Here is a 23,261-nt window from a genome sequence, read left to right on the forward strand (position 1 = left end):
GATTCACTCTTAATGGGACAAAATGAAAAAAGAAAAATTAATAAATAATTTTGTAGGCTGGAAAAAGAAAATATTTGTAGATATATAAAATGTAAAGGATCTATAGGAGCACCCTTTCCTATTTCCTAGCTCCTATTAAATTATGTCACAAACAGCTGATATTCTCCTGACAAAAAACAAATCATTCATCTTAAATTGATTGCAAAATATGAACTATGAAGTGACAGCAGAAAAAGGTACATCATTCACTGAAAAATGTCAACACATAACTCTATTTTTTCATAATAAACAAAAAATTATCGAAGAAAAAAATAAAAAAAATTCCAATAAGAACAAAAACTAACGCCCCTTTCGAATATGCTAAAAACATTGAAGACTACAGATAAATATTAAATGCTATTGTGTATGAGTGCTTGTGTATCATTTCCGAAATTCTTTGAAAACCTTATCTCCAGCTATTCTTAATCCCCGAAAACGACGAATAGGTTTCAAGATTGATTTCTTCTGACTTTCTTGTGGTCTAACTTCTTATGTTTACTATTATGGATAATCACCGTAAAAGGGCCCGCCTAGAGTTGGTGCCAACACAATCTACAAATGATTGTTTACAGGGAGTGGCAGGCACCACACTTGCAATTGGAGGACAAAGGTGAGAAATATCCCCGCTTCCCCTATAAATAGTTTATGTTTACACCCCTTATTTTGTTTTTGTCTTGCAGTTTCATACTAAGCAGCAATGGAGCATCATCACTTCCCGCCAATATTTTACTATCTATATGTGATGAAAATTCAGATGAATCGGAAGAGTATATTATAGATAGTTCAGTATTGCAACAAATCAAACAGGAGAATAATGTAGTGGCCGCCACACAGACAACATCCACATCCGGCTCCGGCCATACTTCACAACAACAGCCAGCCACGACTCAACTGTTGACCACAGTGCCACAATATCGTATTATTAATCAGTCAGGGAAAACAATAATAAACCACAGCAACAACAACAATAGCAATTTTACCACAACACCACCCACCACCAACAATAACACAGCACTGGTCAATACTTCCTTGTCCGCTAATACAACTCTTATCCCAACTAGTATGCAATTATCAAGTGGCTGTGAGATTTATGTTATCAAAGAAATTCAACAACAACCTCCTAAACAGTTGCTCTCTGATTCTATAACAACAAATAAGTTACCCAATAATACTACCATCAAACTGGAACCTATGTCACCAACTTCTTCCTCATCATCGGCTGGAACTATGCAAATATTGCGTACAAATGCTAACAATGTCACCACGTCATCCAATAACAAAAACAACAATAATCAACAGCCAAAGCAACAAACTATTGTCTCGAATCTTGTGGTGAATACCGCCAACATTACTGCTGCTGGCGGCGCTTCTGTACAACAAGAAGATTCAAGTAAACAGCGTAGCCTCATATTGGAAGCTTATAAGAAACGTGATGATAAACGTCGGGCAACCCATAATGAGGTGGAACGGCGACGCCGTGATAAAATTAATAGTTGGATATTTAAATTAAAAGAAATGTTACCCTCAGAAATGAATAATGCTGCTGTGCTTAGCAGTGGAGTATCACTCACAAAGGAGTGCATTAATGGTGTTAATAACACCCCACCACGTCTTTTAATACAACAACAACACCAACAAGGCTCAACTCGTACACCTCCAAGTGATTCAAAATCTCAGATATTAATAAAAGCATGTGAATACATTAAATCAATGCAAGAAGAAATTCAAAGGTAAGTAAAGTTGAAGAGGCTCAGAGAGAGAGAGAGAGAGAGAGAGAGAGGAGTAGTGATAATTGAATTGTTCTCTTTGAAATGTAGATTTTAAATGTATGGTAGATAGATGATCTTTTAGGTCTTCTCATGGGTGTGGATATATCTATAGGAAGCAAAAGAGGGTCCGAAATTGATGAGAATATTGTTGAGATGGCAAATTTCAATGCTTAGGATACTGCCACTAAAACTATTACTGAAGTATTTATATTGAAAGTGCTGAGTTTTGATGCTGAGGCTTCCGGCGTCGAAGCTACTTATAATGAAGTGTTCAACAATGTTTCTGCTGAAAGTAGAAATGTTGAGATTTTCGGCGCTGAAAATATAAACAATGAAAGTGAGTGCCAGGTTACCGAATGGCATGAGCATTCCATGTAATGCATTTATTCCACAACTTCGTAGAAGCATTGGCTAGTTCGAAAATTCGCTAGCGCAATGTACAAGCCGATGCTGAGAACCCACAAAATACATATATAGGCCACATTCTTACCGTGTAATTTCTCTCGGACTTTACAAGAAATTTTCTATGTAGTAAATGTCCTGTACAGTAAATGCCCTTCGTGGATATCGATTGCGCAGACTCTGTAGTATATTGTCTTTTTAGAATCCTAATGTAGATTTCGTTGTTGACTATCTTCTGTACACTAGCTGACCATTTGGGTATGTTCCTCTGAAAAATGCGTGATCTCGTTGGACATCTATTGTGTTGTAGATGATCTAATACGGTGGTGTTCAAAATATTTTGTACATTAGTCTCTCTGATCGAGTCTTTCTTTTGCTAAACCACGACAGGTGAGAATTGTAGCATACAACGAGTAAAAATGTGGCAGGTGTTGATGGGATACTCATTGATAGGAATGCACGCTTGGAGCCAGCCTTATAGCTCGTCGGAGGGGGGGTCCGAATGCCTTCAATGATCCCTACGCCACTGAGCATACATTTGAATATAAAAGATACGTGCATTTTTGCTTGAGTGTATAAAAGGAGATACAACAGAAAAGGAAACGGAAACAGCTGAATGAAACAAGGGTCATGTTAAGAGATTAACAGAACGGAAAAGGAAAGTATACAGAGATTGAAAATTGGACAGTGGAGAAAGAATGTAGAAATATTGAGAGGGAGAAACGAAAGAGATCAAATGATGTGGACAACGAGATGTTTTGTTGTCGTAGAAACCCACCCAACCATGGCTGCAACATGCTGCGTCCAAGCTAAGAGTAGTTAGTTGTTGCAGCCCCATAGATGTTCATAACAAACCTTTACCTACATTACAGGGAACACAAACAGATTATTTTTAACTTACTCGAAATTCATTTTTTTTTCTCTTTATTAAATAATTCAGAAACCAACATTTGACTCTCTTAGAAGTAAATTAATGAAGTTATAATATTCTGTAATCTCATCTATCATTATTTATGATTCCAAATGAAAAGTAAGGGCATATATATTAATGAAAGATGGACAAAATAATTTCATTAGATTCGCTCTACTAATTCAATTTATGATTTAAATGTTGTTTATATATTATGAAATTTAAAGGCTTTTAATCAAACAATGACGAAAGGTCGTAATGATGGAAACAGAAATATAGAGAAAAATACTAGTTTGAAATATAGAAGAGAAATAATGAAATTATTTTCCCGCGTACATATGCAATCTAGTCGATGGGTAATTTATATTTTAATTATAAGGGAACGGGATATTATTATTACCAAATAAAAATTAGAAAATTATAAAAAAAATTAAATAAATTATATATATATATATATCCATGAAAAATTAACACTATATAGTGGAATAATAATGAGACAAATTAAATCAAAAATAATATCTATCGGTTGTTGGACAATCTGTAAGTCGAGTGTTATTTGGAGGGAAAACAACAACAAAAGATCTTGAAAAGTGTATATTGAGTTTCTTTTGCTTTCAGTTTTTGTTTAGAAAAATGTATCTCGAATTTTGCTTAAAGTTGCATGTAGAGTGTAATTTTACTTTTCTTGTTACAAGGGAAAAAAACACTGTTCTAGTTATTTGGGCATGTTGGGTATCAAAACCATATTCATATTCCAAAATGCAACCAAAGGATAGAGAAAGGGTGACCATATAGTTCAGTAATAATTTCTAATAATTGTCAACATGTTATTTAAGGGAAAAGTATTACATTATTTTAACCAGTTTTAGCATTTAAAACGTAATTAGTTTTAGTATAGTATATTTAGTATATTTTAATAATAATGTTTGGCTAAAATCAACGAAAGATTACAAGTTAAATATCATTGGAAACTATATGTTTGCATGGTCACTCTTTCCCTTTCTCTCTTCATCATTATCATATGCAAATTTAAATAAAAGAGGTTCAATGACTTACGTTGGTTCTCTGTTGTGGTTTCTCCTTCGTTGAAAGCGCTTTCGACGTCGGCAGAGTGGAACCAATGGGGACCACGATAGTACAAAGAGACTGCAGGTAAAGGTGTGCTCTGTTGGTTGCGTTCTCAGAGAGTGTTATTCAATAATGAGAGAGTGTAGAGTTTTTGTGATGGTTGCTTAAAAATGTTAAGTTAACAGTAAGAAATGTTAAACAGCAGAGTTACAACATTCACACACACTTGTAATTATCATGTTGGTTAACAGTTGTAAAGGAACATCACTTAACATTGCACTGGCAGTAAATCTCAAATAGGTTGACACTGATTTTTTTAATGATCATTAATGGTCATAAATTCCAAAAATTTATATGCACAAGCTTGTGTATATTAGGTGATATTTCTTTTTTTTTACAAACAAACCAACGGTATCAAAAATTTGTACACTTCACTTTCTGCTGAAATATTCTGTAAAATTTTTATTTAAGATTTTTTTTCCTTATGCAAATGCGATTATTGTTTTCTTTCTTCTTTTTGTTTTATATATTTTTTTTTTTCTTAACATTCATGTAGAGACTTTTGTTGTATGTTTTCTTTCCATTTTTTTCGCACTCTATGACTTTTTTATTTTCAAACAAATTTCTTTTTTTTTTTTTTTTGAGAGCAAAAATTTAAACCAATTAACCAATGCTTATAACACTCGAAATCAATGTTTTGAAGAAGTTTAGGCAAATATATATAAAACACTATGTCGTGACTGAATTAAAGCAAAATTTCTCTGATTCTTGATTAGGTATAGGTAATTTAATGATATTTAGCAGCACTTATATGGACAATTAGAATGTCGGATTTTCGCAAATTTGTATTTCTTTTACATTAGTCGAATTTTCCGGCGGCACTTCTTTTCATGGAGGAAAAAGGCTAATTCGATAGATATTACACTACGATAAAATTGGTGTTTGGGGATTTCTCGCACTTTTCACAAAATGGAAACTTGGTTTGGGCTGGGATTTTTATGGATATTTGGGGTTTTCTTTCACTTCACATTTTTTTTGGACAATCAATGCGGCGGTAGAACACAGAACATTCGATTCGTTTACGTTGCGTTTGTTGAGATGACCAGTGAGAACTAAATCTGCATATGGGATCTCCACAAATTGAGCAAATTTTTGTGTGCCAGCAGCAGAATAGCTTGCAAAAATTTCGATCTCACCTAACCTTAGGCAGGTTAGCCTGTTGCAATATTAAGCAATTCAGCCTATAGGAATGAAGAAATATCAAATGAGAAAAATAAAACCAAAACCTGTGCGCAAAAGAAAAAAAAAAAATAATTACCAGTTGAGGTATTTTAAAGCGTATATTGTGAGAGAAATCAATCCAAATACATAACCATGTATTTATTTGAAAGGAAAAATCTCCTGACATAACCTCGTCATGGAATCCTATGCGAAAATGCTAATAAAATGAAAAAAAATTTTCTCTTAGTTTTTTCCTTTACCAAAAAAAATTAAATGGGAAAGAAAAACGAAAGGCGTACTTACTAGGCAAAATAGAGTAAACTCAAGAATAAAAATTATAATTTTTATAAGTGAAAATAATTTCCACTTAAGCACAACTTTAATGTAGGTTAAGAAAGACTTTTAACTTTTTATTAACTTTTCTTGTAGTTGACGGTATGAGCTTCACTAAACCAAATGAACGAGAAAATCTAAAAAATTCTAGAGGAACCTTGGTAATGATTTCAACTAACGTTTCTATTCCAAAAAATGTTGGTAAAAGCATAAAAATAAATAAGGGTAGAACGTCAATTGGCTGATAGGTAATTCGCATACGTTCACGCATATTGTTCACAGAGGTCGCCGTACTGAGCCGTTAAAATTTAAATGCAAAAAAAATTAATAAAAATGCAAAAAAAAATTAATAAATAGCTATTGCAAGAAAAATCCATAGTCAATGCAAGCGCCATTACAATTTCCCCCAGCCAAAATCAGCATTGGGGTAAACATTTTTTTTTTTTACATCCAAAGCTGATACCGCTTGCATTCACAACATCTACTGTCGTATGTCTTTTGCGTGGTATATGCCCACCAGGTTTCCCTGTAAATCCTCAAGCTCATAGTTGGAATTGCCGAGCTTTCGACGAATTCGAGACTTAAGAAAAGTTGGTGCCAGTTTCGCGTTGTAACCTTGAGAAAAGTTACTCTGTTTGAAATTTCGCCGATAGACCTCCTGACCTACATCATAGGACACCTCTTTGCTTCGAAGATTATAAGTCCTCTGATTCCTTTCAAATTGTTTTTGGATTAAATCCCTAGCTTTGTTGCCTACTATAGCAAGAGAATCATCTTTGCTAAAATTCACTGTTCTGTCTTCAAGCATATTTAATTGACGTAGAAGGGGATAAGTGGAACCATTTGTCACCATATGTTGACCGAAAACAAGATAATATGGTGCTGTCCCGATAGCAAAATGGAATGAGGATCTAAGTGCACAACAAATCTTACCAAGCATTTGATCCCAATCCTTCTGGTTCGGCGAAATATATGATTTGACTGCTGCGAGAACTGATCGATTTACTCGTTCAGAGGCGTTTGCTTGAGGAGCATGAACGGCAGTAAACATGTGGTGAACTTTATAACGCTGAAGAAACTTGCTGAATAGGTTGGATCTGAACTGAGACCCGTTGTCTGACACTATAGTTTCAGGGACGCCATATGTATAAAATAATTCGTTTTCCAGATAATCAATAATTATGTCAGAGGAAAACTTTTTCACTGCCTTTAGGAATGGAAATTTCGTCATATGATCCACGACCACAAATATACCTATGTTTCCAACTTTAGATCGCGGGTAGGGTCCCAAAAAATCTATAAATATCTTCTGAAAGAACCTGTATGTTTCTGCGGTTTTACCCATTGGTGGTCGTAGGGGCTGGTTAGGATGCTTTGTGGACTTACAAATTTCGCATCCGTTTACATAATTTTTCACATCAACTACCATGTTTGGCCAAAAGAAAAATTTCCTCAGAACATACAGAGTTTTATTTATACCACCATGAGCGGACAGAGGGTCATCATGGGCCCTCTTTAACACCTCGGGAATCATTTCCTGTGGGATCCATAATTTCCACGCAAGATCATCTTGGACTTGTTCCCCTGTTGCGTGTTCCATACGTCGATAAAGATACCCGTCAACTATGCGTAAGTCCGGCATCTTATCTATAGCCTTCTCTACTTTTCCTAAAAGTTGCTTATAGCTATCGGATTTAAAAATGGGAGAACTCAAGTCAACAAACATACCACTATAATCCTGAGAATCGCTTTTATCAGACACTTCAAAAACGGAGAAACTACTCACCTCAAGAGCGGACAAGTCATCTGAGTTGGTTCGGGAAAGTGCATCAGGCACTACGTTCTGACTACCACGCCTATGTTGTATTGAGAATTTGTAGCCTTGAAGCTTCAAAGCCCATCGAGCAAGCCGCGTGCTGAGGTCTGTTTGGGACATGAGCCACTTCAATGACGCGTGGTCAGTGATCACAGTAAACTCATGTCCTTCCACATACGCTCGAAATTTTTTAATGCTAAGCATTGCTGCCAAGCATTCTTGTTCGGTCACCGAATAGTTACGTTGGGCTTGGTTGAGTTTCTTTGACATAAAGGCAATAGGAAACTCTTCGCCCTCCGCATCTTTCTGGACCAATACACCTCCTATACCAGTTCTACTAGCATCACAGTGTATGTAAAACGGCTGTGAGAAATCTGGGCTATGTAGAACTGGGGCGGTGCTCAGGTGGGTCTTTAAAGTCTCAAACGCTTTTTGAGCTTCATTATTCCAAATAAACTTGCGTTTTGTCTTAGTGAGATCTGTCAGAGGCGTGGCAATAGAAGCGTAGTCCCTGATGAATTTCCTATACCACCCCGTCATCCCTAGGAATCTTCTAATTTGTTTAACAGAGTTCGGCACAGGAAAGTCAGTGATAGCTGACACCTTTTCTGGGTCAGTCTTTATGACACCACCTCCAACTAAATGGCCAAGATATTTCACCTCTGCCACGCAGAAGTTACTTTTCTCCACATTGATGGTTAGCCCTGATTCGCGTATCTTACCAGCCACTAGCCTTAGAACTTCCAGATGTCTTTCGAAAGATTCCGAAACAATCAGCAAGTCATCAAGATAAACAAACACTTCCGTCCTGAGAGCCGGTGGAATGACCTTATCCATGAGACGCGACATGGTCTGAGGCGCATTACACAAGCCGAATGACATGACCGTGTAATGGTACAACGGTCTCCCAGGAACGGTGAATGCTGTTTTCTCTTTTGACTGCCGATCCAACGGAATCTGCCAAAAGGCATCCTTCAGATCTAAGGCAGTTATATACTCGGCTTTTGGCAGACGACTTAAAATACCATCAATGTGGGGTAACGGATAAGCGTCGCCTACAGTAACTGAATTTAACTTTCGACTGTCCAAACACAATCTATTTTTCCCCGGTTTCCTGTGAAGGACAACAGGAGACGACCATGGACTGTTTGATTCTTCGATTACCCCAAGTTCAAGCATTCTATCTAGTTCATCGTATATCAATTTTTCAATGGCCGGTGAGACCGGAAAATGTCGTTGCTTAATTGGCTTGGCAGAACCAGTGTCTATAACATGTTCAAGGACACGAGTTCTCCCTAATCCTTCCTTAGCAAACGACGGAAAAAGAGCAACAATTTTATTTAGTTTTTGCCTTTGTAACTCAGAAAGCTGAACTTGTGGGGTAACCTCGGATATCATAGACATCGAATCAGACATGTAATCCTTACACAACAAACCTGACGGAAGCAAATCAAATAGGTTCCAAAAGTCCACCCCTAAGAACAGATCCCTATCTAAACTAGGTATAATAAAGATTGTAATATCCTTCTCCAATCCTTTGAACGTTATCTTTGTGTCTACGAAGCCTACAATATCCTGGGTCTTGCCATCTGCTGTTTTCACAAAAGATTTCAACTTTTTATAAAATTTCCCTGACTCCAAGTACTTCCTAGCAGCTCCTGCACCTACACAACTCAGAGAGGCTCCTGTATCCATCAACCCTAACATCTTCTCCCCAAAGAGGATGACCTCAGCATATGGTCGAATATCGGAAGGTTTATCTAAAACTGAGCACACAAATTTCTTATTGAAACTTTTCACCTTCTTCCAGAAGTCTCGAATCCGCCTAGCCGACCTAGATGTTTTTGGAATTTCGTTGAAGATCCTGTCTCGTGCTTCATAATACTCCTTTACACGTACATGTAAAGGTTTGAATGTGTGTGTGGTTGAAACAGACCTATCCGAATCAAGTTCATTAAAGTTTTTGGTACTAATTTTGTTATTGTCACATTCGGGTATGGTATCAATTGTAGGTATTTTTGGTCTTTGGAGTATCGTTACTCCACATCGGGTTTCTTTCTCGGTGCACTCGTTTGTGCACCCGAACGACAGTTTTTTGGGTTACATCTTTTGCATTGCGGTTTGTAAGTATCGGGAGCACCGCAACCATAACAAAAGATTGTCCTTTCAGACAGGCAGTCCTGGTAGCGATGTCCTTCCTGATGACAATTCCAGCAATTTAAGCTCAAAGCAGAAATTTGGTCGTTTTCGGCAGGTGGTAACTCTACATCGTCGTCTACCAACACTTCATCTATACCATAGACCTTTTTCCCTATCATAGCTGGTTTAGAAAACCCACTTCCATGCTTGCGTCGAATGTCCTGAAGGAAAAATTCCCTCCTCCTGCATACATCCCTGAGCTCTTGAATCGAGGTGATTTTTAAATTTAAAATCTCGTGTTGAATTTCGGGTAATAAATTTCTTCTTAAAACCTCCACTAACATACCACTCGATAAAGGCTCCTTCAATCTATCTGTTAATTCGACCACCGAATCATAGAAATTATCAAAGCTTTCGCCCTGTTTTTGTTTTCGGTCCCTAATGAGTTCCCTAATGTCAACATCAGATCGTGAATCACCATATTGTTGTCGCAAGGCCCTGCACAAGTCACTCCAAGATACATGGGATACTGACCGATGGTAACGCCAAAACCAATCGGCGGCCTTTCCTTCGAAAAGTGAACTTGCGTTTCGACAAAGCAAATCGAAATCTCCTTGCAGCGTTTGTACAGTAAGCGATTCGATCCTGTATATAAAGTTCTCTACACTAATGCCGGCCGTATTACCCGTGAATTTTATCCTCCAGTTTGCAATGATGTGAAGGACTTTGTCTGGTCTTGATGACAAATCTGAAGATGATGGCTGTTGAGAGCCAGGAGGTACAGAATTACTCGTATTCAAGCGACCATTGTTCTGAGAATTATTTAGAGGATTTCCGAACATTTCATGGAATGTGCGTTCAATCTCTTCTGCAGTCCGCATTCGGTTTGGAGGTGTTGGTTGGTTAGCGCCAGGCACAGCAGAAGCTGAGGTGCTTTGCCCGTTTAGGTTTAGTCTAGAAAAATGTGACTCAACATTGCTCTGAACTAAACGAGAGATTCGGTTGTCAAGGCTAGCAAGGAGTTGAGCCTGTTGTTCGGAAACAATCGAACTGATCATTTGGTGAAGATCACCAGAACGAATATTAAGAGTGTTATCTACAACAGTGGTATTCGTTGGCACCGCAGAAGCAGAGCTAGACTGGCCTTCAATTGGTAAACTGCCTGCTGGTTGAGCAGAGGCTGCCTTGGTTTGGGACCTAGTACAAGCACCGGATGAACTGGGGGTTGAAGGCTCGCTATACAGTCTTAAATTGCAGACTGGGCAGTACGGTCTTAATTTCTCGCATTTTGCCAGACAGGATTTATGGAATGTATGTCCACAATTGGTCTTGACAAATGTGGTTTTGTTCCTAATCAATGTCGCGCATCCTCCGCATACAGGAGTTTCCTCTGAAGGGTCGTTAATCGCCTCTTCATTACCTTGCACAAACGCCATATTGAAATAATATTATGAAATTAGGTAAGAACAAATGATCTATCAGGGAACGAAAATCCCCCTACTATTAACCGCTAATTAAACGAATAGTAAATAGGAACTTTAAAGCAATGGAATCAATCAAAAACTGAGAAAATTCCAGGTCCTTAAAAGGATATATTCAGGAAAGCCGACGTACTCTCTACCCCTGATCGTAAATATTGGGAAAACTATAAAAATTATGTCGGAGCTCAAGCTAAATATTAATCCGAAGCTTTTCGAATCGAGTAACTCTTGAGCAATAAATTTCCAAAATATTCATATAAAGTTAATCACAAAATAAACAAATAAAGTGATTTATTGTCCTTTGTCCAATACGATATATTTTGGAAACCACTTCAGGAAAAAGATCACCAATCTAATTCAAATTATATTTCTAAATAGTATTTTGAAAATAGTTTAGTACTTCTTTTCCTGTTAATGACCTATAATCAAGTTCAACGTTGAATAAAAAAAAAAAAACAAAAAAAAAATCTTGGTATAACCAAATGTATCTAAAATCGAAGTCGATTGGGAAAAATCAATGAAAATCGCTACAGGAAAAAAAGTATATTAGAAAAAGAAATCCTATCTCGATTGGACCTCGAGTATGCTTCGTGAAAATACAGCAAACAAACTATTACTATATACTTCGGTTCATTCGGGAAACAATTTGAAAAGAAAATACCCAAAACTGACTATTAAAATCAATCAAAGTGTTCGCTTTTTGGAATGGCCTTCAAGATCAAACGAATTCTCGATATTTCCGTTACTCTTTAGATTTCTAATGAAATGGGCTCAATATTGAAGAATGAAAACTGAAAAAAATTATTTTTTTATACAAATGTTTAAATTCTTAGTGAATTGAAAAACACCAGAGCAAACGAATAGAGAAATAAAGCCGTAAAAAAAATATTTAGTTATGCGATCCTTGAGTATATTTTCCTAAATTTATAAGACAGCCGATAACTATATTCAACCGTAACTAAATTCGATAACCATTCAACGGGAAAACCAGAACTGGGTTCCCAAATTACTTCGAAAATTTGACGTAAAGATAATTCCCAGAATGAAAACAAATTCTAAAAAAAAATCCCAAAAATGGTTGAACAACAATCACGTGATCAATATCTCAACAACGCAACAATAACTAATGTTTGTAGTATTAATGCATGAATAGCATTCAAAATATCGTCATATAAACGTTGAGTTCAGAACTCCACTTGAATGTGAAGGTAAGCGAATAATTTCTTATAAAATGGATATGCTGGCTGCTACTGCTAAAGTACCGATTAATTTTTCACTAGGTGTAAGTACAGAAATATTGGCATGTACTATAAACAGAATTAATAAGGGATCAGAAAAAATTATACCAAAAGCTTTAAAACTTTGAGTGGTAGTTAAAACAAAAATGTATAAACACTTGTAGAAGGTTAGAAAAAAACAAGACTAAATTTTGAGTAATAAATCAATTTCTGGACTCAGGTCCAAATTCTTGGAGTATATATAGAACAAAAGAAAAATTGGGAAAAAATTAAAATCGTTAACGCTTTACACTCGAAAAAGAAATTAGTTATAAAAAATATAATAATTTTCAAAAGAATAAAAGAAAATGATTAAAAAAAATACTTTCAATCAAGAAAACGGAATACCTGATTTCATATATCAATGTTAATCTGTTTGAGAACCCTATGGTAGCAAAGGTTTGTTATTTAAGGACATCATTTGACTCAAGGAAAGAAAAGAGAAAGTTGAGGATAGAAAGAAAAACTCATACACTGGTATGGAAATTCTATTCCATATTTCCAGAAGAATGATAAAGGCTATGGCTATATTGATCCAAAGTATTGGCAGGTTGGATCTAGCTAAATAAAGTCCAGAAGCGGAATTCCACACCAATCTCTGGTACCAACAAGACCATAGTGTAATTGAAAGGAAAGTATTTTAAACTAATGGCCATTTAAGGATGACTAACTGACCCAAAATGTATTCCTATTAGTTACTCAATACCTTAAAAGGGGGAAATAAAAACGAGATAGAATGATAGTATGTAAATGATTAACAAGTTTGAAAAGTATTTTTGGTGAAGCCGAATAACTGTGGCAAACTGCCAGATGGTGATCTTTAAAGTATACTATTCTTATTCGGGCCCCACGTTGGGCGCCATTTTATATTATATACTGTAGCATACAACGAGTAAAAATGTGGCAGGTGTTGATGGGATACTCATTGATAGGAATGCACGCTTGGAGCCAGCCTTATAGCTCGTCGGAGGGGGGGTCCGAATGCCTTCAATGATCCCTACGCCACTGAGCATACATTTGAATATAAAAGATACGTGCATTTTTGCTTGAGTGTATAAAAGGAGATACAACAGAAAAGGAAACGGAAACAGCTGAATGAAACAAGGGTCATGTTAAGAGATTAACAGAACGGAAAAGGAAAGTATACAGAGATTGAAAATTGGACAGTGGAGAAAGAATGTAGAAATATTGAGAGGGAGAAACGAAAGAGATCAAATGATGTGGACAACGAGATGTTTTGTTGTCGTAGAAACCCACCCAACCATGGCTGCAACATGCTGCGTCCAAGCTAAGAGTAGTTAGTTGTTGCAGCCCCATAGATGTTCATAACAAACCTTTACCTACATTACAGGGAACACAAACAGATTATTTTTAACTTACTCGGAATTCATTTTTTTTTTCTCTTTATTAAATAATTCAGAAACCAACATTTGACTCTCTTAGAAGTAAATTAATGAAGTTATAATATTCTGTAATCTCATCTATCATTATTTATGATTCCAAATGAAAAGTAAGGGCATATATATTAATGAAAGATGGACAAAATAATTTCATTAGATTCGCTCTACTAATTCAATTTATGATTTAAATGTTGTTTATATATTATGAAATTTAAAGGCTTTTAATCAAACAATGACGAAAGGTCGTAATGATGGAAACAGAAATATAGAGAAAAATACTAGTTTGAAATATAGAAGAGAAATAATGAAATTATTTTCCCGCGTACATATGCAATCTAGTCGATGGGTAATTTATATTTTAATTATAAGGGAACGGGATATTATTATTACCAAATAAAAATTAGAAAATTATAAAAAAAATTAAATAAATTATATATATATATATATATATATATATCCATGAAAAATTAACACTATATAGTGGAATAATAATGAGACAAATTAAATCAAAAATAATATCTATCGGTTGTTGGACAATCTGTAAGTCGAGTGTTATTTGGAGGGAAAACAACAACAAAAGATCTTGAAAAGTGTATATTGAGTTTCTTTTGCTTTCAGTTTTTGTTTAGAAAAATGTATCTCGAATTTTGCTTAAAGTTGCATGTAGAGTGTAATTTTACTTTTCTTGTTACAAGGGAAAAAAACACTGTTCTAGTTATTTGGGCATGTTGGGTATCAAAACCATATTCATATTCCAAAATGCAACCAAAGGATAGAGAAAGGGTGACCATATAGTTCAGTAATAATTTCTAATAATTGTCAACATGTTATTTAAGGGAAAAGTATTACATTATTTTAACCAGTTTTAGCATTTAAAACGTAATTAGTTTTAGTATAGTATATTTAGTATATTTTAATAATAATGTTTGGCTAAAATCAACGAAAGATTACAAGTTAAATATCATTGGAAACTATATGTTTGCATGGTCACTCTTTCCCTTTCTCTCTTCATCATTATCATATGCAAATTTAAATAAAAGAGGTTCAATGACTTACGTTGGTTCTCTGTTGTGGTTTCTCCTTCGTTGACGTTTCGTTTCGACGTCGGCAGAGTGGAACCAATGGGGACCACGATAGTACAAAGAGACTGCAGGTAAAGGTGTGCTCTGTTGGTTGCGTTCTCAGAGAGTGTTATTCAATAATGAGAGAGTGTAGAGTTTTTGTGATGGTTGCTTAAAAATGTTAAGTTAACAGTAAGAAATGTTAAACAGCAGAGTTACAACATTCACACACACTTGTAATTATCATGTTGGTTAACAGTTGTAAAGGAACATCACTTAACATTGCACTGGCAGTAAATCTCAAATAGGTTGACACTGATTTTTTTAATGATCATTAATGGTCATAAATTCCAAAAATTTATATGCACAAGCTTGTGTATATTAGGTGATATTTCTTTTTTTTTACAAACAAACCAACGGTATCAAAAATTTGTACACTTCACTTTCTGCTGAAATATTCTGTAAAATTTTTATTTAAGATTTTTTTTCCTTATGCAAATGCGATTATTGTTTTCTTTCTTCTTTTTGTTTTATATATTTTTTTTTTCTTAACATTCATGTAGAGACTTTTGTTGTATGTTTTCTTTCCATTTTTTTCGCACTCTATGACTTTTTTATTTTCAAACAAATTTCTTTTTTTTTTTTTTTTGAGAGCAAAAATTTAAACCAATTAACCAATGCTTATAAGGCCATGTTTATATTATAGACTTTTGCAGGGTTAACCTTCTTAATGAGGATTTATTTGACGTATACGCAAGGGAGTTGACATTTGAAACCCAGTGGGTTTGTTTAATCCGGTTATATATAAACGTACTATAACACTCGAAATCAATGTTTTGAAGAAGTTTAGGCAAATATATATAAAACACTATGTCGTGACTGAATTAAAGCAAAATTTCTCTGATTCTTGATTAGGTATAGGTAATTTAATGATATTTAGCAGCACTTATATGGACAATTAGAATGTCGGATTTTCGCAAATTTGTATTTCTTTTACATTAGTCGAATTTTCCGGCGGCACTTCTTTTCATGGAGGAAAAAGGCTAATTCGATAGATATTACACTACGATAAAATTGGTGTTTGGGGATTTCTCGCACTTTTCACAAAATGGAAACTTGGTTTGGGCTTGATTGTTACCGAACCGGCTATTTTAGCAGCGATTTTATTGGATATTTGGGGTTTTCTTTCACTTCACATTTTTTTTGGACAATCAATGCGGCGGTAGAACACAGAACATTCGATTCGTTTACGTTGCGTTTGTTGAGATGACCAGTGAGAACTAAATCTGCATATGGGATCTCCACAAATTGAGCAAATTTTTGTGTGCCAGCAGCAGAATAGCTTGCAAAAATTTCGATCTCACCTAACCTTAGGCAGGTTAGCCTGTTGCAATATTAAGCAATTCAGCCTATAGGAATGAAGAAATATCAAATGAGAAAAATAAAACCAAAACCTGTGCGCAAAAGAAAAAAAAAAATAATTACCAGTTGAGGTATTTTAAAGCGTATATTGTGAGAGAAATCAATCCAAATACATAACCATGTATTTATTTGAAAGGAAAAATCTCCTGACATAACCTCGTCATGGAATCCTATGCGAAAATGCTAATAAAATGAAAAAAAATTTTCTCTTAGTTTTTTCCTTTACCAAAAAAAATTAAATGGGAAAGAAAAACGAAAGGCGTACTTACTAGGCAAAATAGAGTAAACTCAAGAATAAAAATTATAATTTTTATAAGTGAAAATAATTTCCACTTAAGCACAACTTTAATGTAGGTTAAGAAAGACTTTTAACTTTTTATTAACTTTTCTTGTAGTTGACGGTATGAGCTTCACTAAACCAAATGAACGAGAAAATCTAAAAAATTCTAGAGGAACCTTGGTAATGATTTCAACTAACGTTTCTATTCCAAAAAATGTTGGTAAAAGCATAAAAATAAATAAGGGTAGAACGTCAATTGGCTGATAGGTAATTCGCATACGTTCACGCATATTGTTCACAGAGGTCGCCGTACTGAGCCGTTAAAATTTAAATGCAAAAAAAATTAATAAAAATGCAAAAAAAAATTAATAAATAGCTATTGCAAGAAAAATCCATAGTCAATGCAAGCGCCATTACAGAATAAAGAGAACATATGGTGATGTTGTAGTCACGTTAACGGGCTTAAATGTCGTTTAGGGGCACCTCTCGGATCGGGCTGAAATTTTTAAACTAGATAGCCCTTGGCATCCTGAATACAACAATATATAATTTTCCAGGGGAAAGTCCATACTTCCCGAGATATGGGTCTTGACATTTCGGAAATTTCGTATTTTCACACCTTTAGGTTGTTTATGGGCACTTCTCGGATCGGGCTGAAATTTTTAAACTAGATAGCCCTTGGCATCCTGAATACAACAATATATAATTTTCCAGGAGGATGTCCATACTTCCCGAGATATGGGTCTTGACATTTCGGAAATTTCGTACTTTCACACCTTTAGGTTGTTTATGGGCACCTCTAGGATCGGGCTGAAATTTTTACAATAGATAGCCCTTGGCATCCTGAATACAACGATATATAATTTTCCAGGGGGAAGTCCATCCTTCCCGAGATATGGGTCTTGACATTTTACAATTCTAACGTGGGCAATATGGGCATCGTTTTAAAGCTTATGGAGAGTACGTTTATCCACGCGACCTATTTTTACACCTGTTTATTGGAGAATGTATTAAATGTCTGTTCAAAGCCGGCTACTTAGGAAACTTTAAATTTACAAGAAAGTTTTGTTTGCGTAGCCCACTTTTGTCATTTGTCATTGTCCACTTTTGTCCCTGTCCATAGGAGAAAGCCTTAAATCCCCGGCCGAAGGCCGGCTACTTAAGAACACTTTCAATTTAAAAGAGAGTTTTGATCGCGTAGCCCACTTTTGCCCCTGTCCATAGGAGAAAGTCTTAAATCCCCGGCCGAAGGCCGGCTACTTAAGGTAGTCAAGACCCATATCTCGGGAAGTACGGACTTCCCCACGGAAAGCTATATATCGTTGTGTTCAGTATGCCAAGGGCTATCTACTGTAAAAATTTCAGTCCGATCCCAGAGGTGCCCATAAACAACATAAAGGTGTTACAAGTACGAAATTTCCGAAATGTCAAGACCCATATCTTGGGAAGTATGGACTTTCCCCTGGAAAATTATATATTGTTGTATTCAGGATGCCAAGGGCTATCTAGTTTAAAATTTTCAGCCCGATCCGTGAGGTGCCCATAAACAACCTAAAGGTGTTACAAGTACGAAATCTCCCAAACGTCAAGACCCATATCTCAGGAAGTATGGACTTCCCCCCGGAAAATTGTATATCGTTGTGTTCAGGATCCCAATGGCTACCTATGGTCAAAATTTCGGTACGATCCGAGAGGTGCCCCTAAACGACACTTGTTCCCGTTAACGTATATGGATGATCTTGACTGATCGATCCAGTAATTGTTTGTTGTAACTTAAAAAAAATTAACTAAATTTACTTTACTTATTTATTTCCCTCTAGCCTCCGCGAGTGCCTTACGGAAAATGAAAATTTACGTTTGAGCAATCAACGTTTACAGGATGAAATAAATGACTTGCGTAGCAAACAGCAGCAACAAACAGAACAAGCTCTCACCAATCACAACAAACACAATAGCAATACAAATTGTAACAGCAATGCCCTTTTACTTAGCCCCAGCGATGATGATGAATGTGAATTAACCTTAAATTCTTTAAATACCACATATGCCAATGTGCAACTTTTCTCACCTAATGCTAGGGCCATTATTGGTCCGGCAACAACAACGACAGTTAGCTCAAATACGGGTATAATTTATGCTAAGCGTGAATTAATTATAAGAGATTATGTGGATTAAAAGAAAATGAAGAAAAGAAGAAGTGGAATACAAGAAGAAAATGGAACGAGTCCGCAGGAAATACGATTTTATGTAGATTTCTATGTTATGTGATATTAAAAAAAAAGAAATGTCACACAAAAAGTTTTAGTTTTGAATTTTGTGTAGTTGAAATGTTTTTAATGTTATTATTTTTATTTTATTATTTAAAAATATTTAAATTTTTTAGTTTATTTTTATGTTTAATATTATTATTTTTATTTTATTATTTAAAAATATTTAAAATTCTTTTTTAGTTTATTTTTTATGTATTATTTTATTATTTTTTCTTTTTTTACCATTTGTAGTCTTAGTAAACATAATGATTTTATTCTGTATACCTCATTGTTTGTACGATTTTTTTATATTTTTATAAATTATTATTATTGTTAATATTAGGAATATGGCCAAAAAGAGAGTATCGTATGTAATCCCTTTAAAAGGAACAAATAATAATGCCGTTCTATGAAATATTTATTTCCGGCCATTTAGTTGTAGCAAGCTTTAATTGATCTTCAAATTATTTGAATTTATTTTTTTTTTGTTTTACAAAAAAATTATATTATTTTATATTTTTTTTTTACAAAAAAAAAAAATATATTATTTTTTATTTATTTTTTTTTTTATTTTACAAAAAAAATTTTTTCTGTGCAATATAGAAAGTTTTTGGTTTTGATTTACTTTTGTTTTAATTTCTTTGAAACAAAGAAAGAGAATAGTGCAATAATTCAATAAGAAAAAAATGTTAACATTGTTATGCCTAAGAAATTAACAAAAACTAAATACAAATATTAAAAATACACAAAAAATGTTAATTTTTAAATACAAAAAGTTAAACAGAAACATAACCTTTTTTCTTATACATAAAGAACTTAATAGTTTGCAAATATAAAATAAGAAAATTAAAAAAAAAATCAAATAAAAAACATTGTTACAATTTAATTATATGACAAAAAATGATCTAAAGTAGTGCTTCCTATTTCAAATTTCTTTCTAGCAAATAAACTGCAAAACACACATATAAACTCCTAGCGTTTCTAAATTCCTAAAGTATTTATTTTAGAATCTAAACGGTTTCTTTGTTCCAAAATTAAAATCCTAAAATAAAATTTCAAATTTTATACATAATAACCTAGCTTTTCTGAAATCCCACTTTCAAAATACATTATTTGTTTATTATTTAGCAAAAAAAAAAGAAAAAGAAAAAAAAAAAACAAATATTGAAAACAATAAACAATGCAATATAACACAAAATACTTTTAAAAATATATATCATAAAATAATATAGAAACACAAACAACACATGTTAACGAATGAACACATAATACACACAAAAACAAATATTAAAAGCCAAAACAAAACAACAAACCATAATGTTGTAAGGATGATTTTTTTCACATTGTTATAAAACAATTATATATCTCTAGTTATATATACAAACAATATATACATGAATGTATTAAAATGCAAAAAAAAAACATACAAACAAATCTAGTTATTATTATATATCATTGTTATAAAGATTTACATAAATTTTTATTAAAAACCAAAACAACAAATTTATTATAAAGAAAACAAATACCTACCTAGTTATCAAAACAACAAATAATTTCTTTTATATAGTCAAAAATTCTTAAAGAACAAATTTTAAATAAATTGCAAAATTTAATAAAAACAAAAACACAACATGTTAATATCAAAAAAGATAAAAATAAAAAAAAAAACAAAAAACACACATAATAACAAACAAGTTAAATAGTTGAATTTAATAGAACAAATAAAAACAACATTGTGAACAAAGAAAAACTAGCTCAAAATTGCAAGATTTTCAAAAATATTAACAAAATATTTCGCGCTTCATTGTAGTCGATTATTTAACTTTTTTGATTAAGCATAGTTAAAGAATCGATTTGAAATTTTTATCGAAGCTTGTTCTTGAGGTGCTGATTACAACAGTATAGTTCTTTCTCGTGGGCAAGCTTTAAAAATAAATATTTGATCAAGTGCAGTTTAAGACCTTTTCGAGGATAGTTTTGACATTTTAACCAAAGTTTTTTTTCGTGTTCTGGGCCATATCTCCAGGAAAAAGGCCCCAAAAGCTTAAAAAACAAGTAAAAAAGTATCAGTTAGCTTTGCGGACAGAGATATACCCTCAGCCTGTGTATATTGAAAAAATTTTTCTCAAAAAACGTATGTATTTAGGGGGTTTTTAAAATGTTGGATGTATGAGCCGACAAAAATGTTGATTAGGATTAAAGATCAAAAGTTTTGCGGAGGAGATACTTAAAGGAATGGATGGACATTGACCATTATGGAAGTGGATCTCCAGCCACCGCATATGGTGCCATAGGGAGTTTTTAAACCCTTCGGGCTGTTTGCTCAAGAAGCATGGACTTGCCCCTGAAAAAAATTTTACCATCGTAATTGAGGCAGCGAATGCAAGTTGCTTCAACAAAAATCAATGTGATTCGATTGCAGGTCTTAAAGTGAACTTATTCGAAATTTTGTGTGGGAGGTACCGGATGGAGTGGACAAATATAGTCCATATTTGAACATGATCTATATCTGGTAGATATATTAGGACGTGTAAAGCATGGACCAATTCGGCCACTCCCTTCAAGAGTTACCGTACGAATAATTTTTCCGAACATTTTTGAACTTTTGTGGGGGAGGTACCTGAAGGAGTGGACCGATATGGCTTATCTTCGAACTTATACTTATGCTTGGACAAAATATTACTAAGGCCAAATTTTGGACCGAATCGGCAAATCCGTTCGAGAGTTCTCTTGCGCTCCAACCACCTCAGACGGTGTCATAGGGGTTTTTTGCAACTTTCAGGCTATTTTTTCAGGAAGTATGGACTTGCCCCTGATGAAACTTGTACCGTCGTATGGGGGGCAGTGAATACAAGTTGCTAAAACAAAAATCAAAGCGATTCGAGACATGGCCCTAAACTGAACTTTTCCGAAAATTTGTGTGAGAGGTACCCGAAGGAGTGGACCGATTAAGTCCATATTGGAACCTTATATAAGTCTGGTAGACATTTCACGATTTGCAAAGTATGGACCAAATCGGTTACTCGCTTCAGAGTTATCGTACGTACAAATTTTCCGAACATTTTCGAACTTTTGTGGGAGAGGTAACGGAAGCAGTGGACCGATATAACTCATCTTCGAACTTAAACTAAGTTTGGACAAAATATTACGAAAGCCAAATTTTGGATCGAATCGGTTGATCCGTTCGAGAGTTATCGTGCGCTCCAGCCAGACAGACGGACGGACATTGCTCAATTGACTCCAAATTGTCTGAAACACATTTCGTCCAAACATACTTGTGGTCTAAAACCATTATTTCGATGAGGCACATTTTGCCCGTATGAAAGTGTATATACCCTCGTTAGCATAAATGCTGAAGGTATAATAAATATTTAGGGGTCGATCATCGATAACAATTACCGTTGAGTAGCGTTGCCAGTTGTCAAAATTGATCCACGTATAGCAACTCTCAACTGAAGTTGCGAATCTCAGTTGACGAACCGACTATTTTTCAGCAACCACCAATTTTCAGTTGCAGTGAACATTTTCGAAGAAACAAGAAGTAAAATAGAAGAAAAAATTAACATTTTGTTAACAATTATTGATTCTTTGCATCATTAATTAATTTTGTGTATCAATATGGTGAAAATAACGTCAAAGCAACAGTTCGAAATATTAATTGATAAACTGAGTGAAAATCCAAACTTAGCCCGAGGAGTTCGGGTTTTAGGTGAAACCAAAGACACAGCGGATGAAGCGTGGAGGTCCATTTCGGACAGTTTAAACAGCCATGGACCTCCAACACAAACACCTGAAGAGTGGCAGAGAGTCTGGATTCACTTTAAAGCAAAGTTGAAAAAGAAAATGGCTCAAAAATAAAGAAACTTCAACGCCACTGGTGGTGGTCCATCACAAGAAGTGAATTTATCGCCTTTGGAGCAGACAGCAGCAAATCTTTTGCAAATGAATTTGGTGACAAATACAGTAGGTTCTGTTTAAGTACAAATGACGAACATCCTCCATCTATATAGCCAACTACACCAGGGAATTTCGTTTTTGAATACAAATGGTTTTTATTTTGCCTTTTTTCCTCCTCTGTCATCTTCGAAACGATCCAATTTTGGCACAATTTGTCCTCTATCAAGTGGACAACTTCCTTCAATACTCTCGACAATGTAGATTGAGCCATGCAAATTGTTGAAATCATTGCCATGGGGCTTTTGGAAACTTCCGTCCTCCAAGAATCGCAACGCTGCGCACACTATTAAAAGTGGGGGTATTGTTGTTGATCTGCAACTTACTTTGAAGTCATCCTTTAACGTTTCCACAACGTAAACTACGGCATCCTTTGGCAATGGAAAATACGCCTTAAACCTGAAATAATTTACTGATTATACAGATCTTTCCACATGATC

At 34.6% G+C, this 23,261-nt stretch overlaps 3 protein-coding genes across 4 annotated transcripts in view; 1 reads left to right on the plus strand and 2 right to left on the minus strand.

Moving 5' to 3' along the window:
* On the plus strand, positions 1–18,809 carry Usf (upstream transcription factor usf). The gene is made up of 3 exons (XM_073971897.1): positions 1–649; positions 720–1,769; positions 18,439–18,809. The coding sequence occupies exons 1-3, from the start codon at positions 531–533 to the stop codon at positions 18,791–18,793; spliced, it is 1,524 nt and encodes a 507-aa protein (XP_073827998.1). The 5' UTR covers positions 1–530; the 3' UTR covers positions 18,794–18,809.
* LOC141396436 (uncharacterized) overlaps positions 15,515–23,261 on the minus strand; it is a 13,866-nt gene continuing 6,119 nt past the window's right edge. Inside the window, exons 3-5 of one of the 2 annotated variants that reach the window (XM_073971903.1) lie at positions 16,402–16,521; positions 16,281–16,325; positions 15,515–15,548 (exon numbers count right to left, since the gene is read on the minus strand). In XM_073971903.1, coding sequence (XP_073828004.1) covers positions 16,296–16,325; positions 16,402–16,521 — 150 coding nt within the window. In that variant the 3' untranslated portion in view covers positions 15,515–15,548; positions 16,281–16,295. Of the gene's footprint in view, positions 15,549–15,691; positions 16,326–16,401; positions 16,522–23,261 lie in introns of those variants that run through there. The other variant, XM_073971902.1, reaches the window with a different exon arrangement.
* LOC141396435 (uncharacterized) overlaps positions 19,997–23,261 on the minus strand; it is an 8,512-nt gene continuing 5,247 nt past the window's right edge. The window contains exon 2 of the mRNA XM_073971901.1: positions 19,997–23,220. Coding sequence (XP_073828002.1) covers positions 22,920–23,220 — 301 coding nt within the window. The 3' untranslated portion in view covers positions 19,997–22,919. The remainder of the gene's footprint in view (positions 23,221–23,261) is intronic.

This window comes from Musca autumnalis, unplaced genomic scaffold (assembly GCF_047663935.1).
Source record: "Musca autumnalis isolate F117 unplaced genomic scaffold, ASM4766393v1 scaffold_3, whole genome shotgun sequence".
Taxonomy (NCBI): domain Eukaryota; kingdom Metazoa; phylum Arthropoda; class Insecta; order Diptera; family Muscidae; genus Musca; species Musca autumnalis.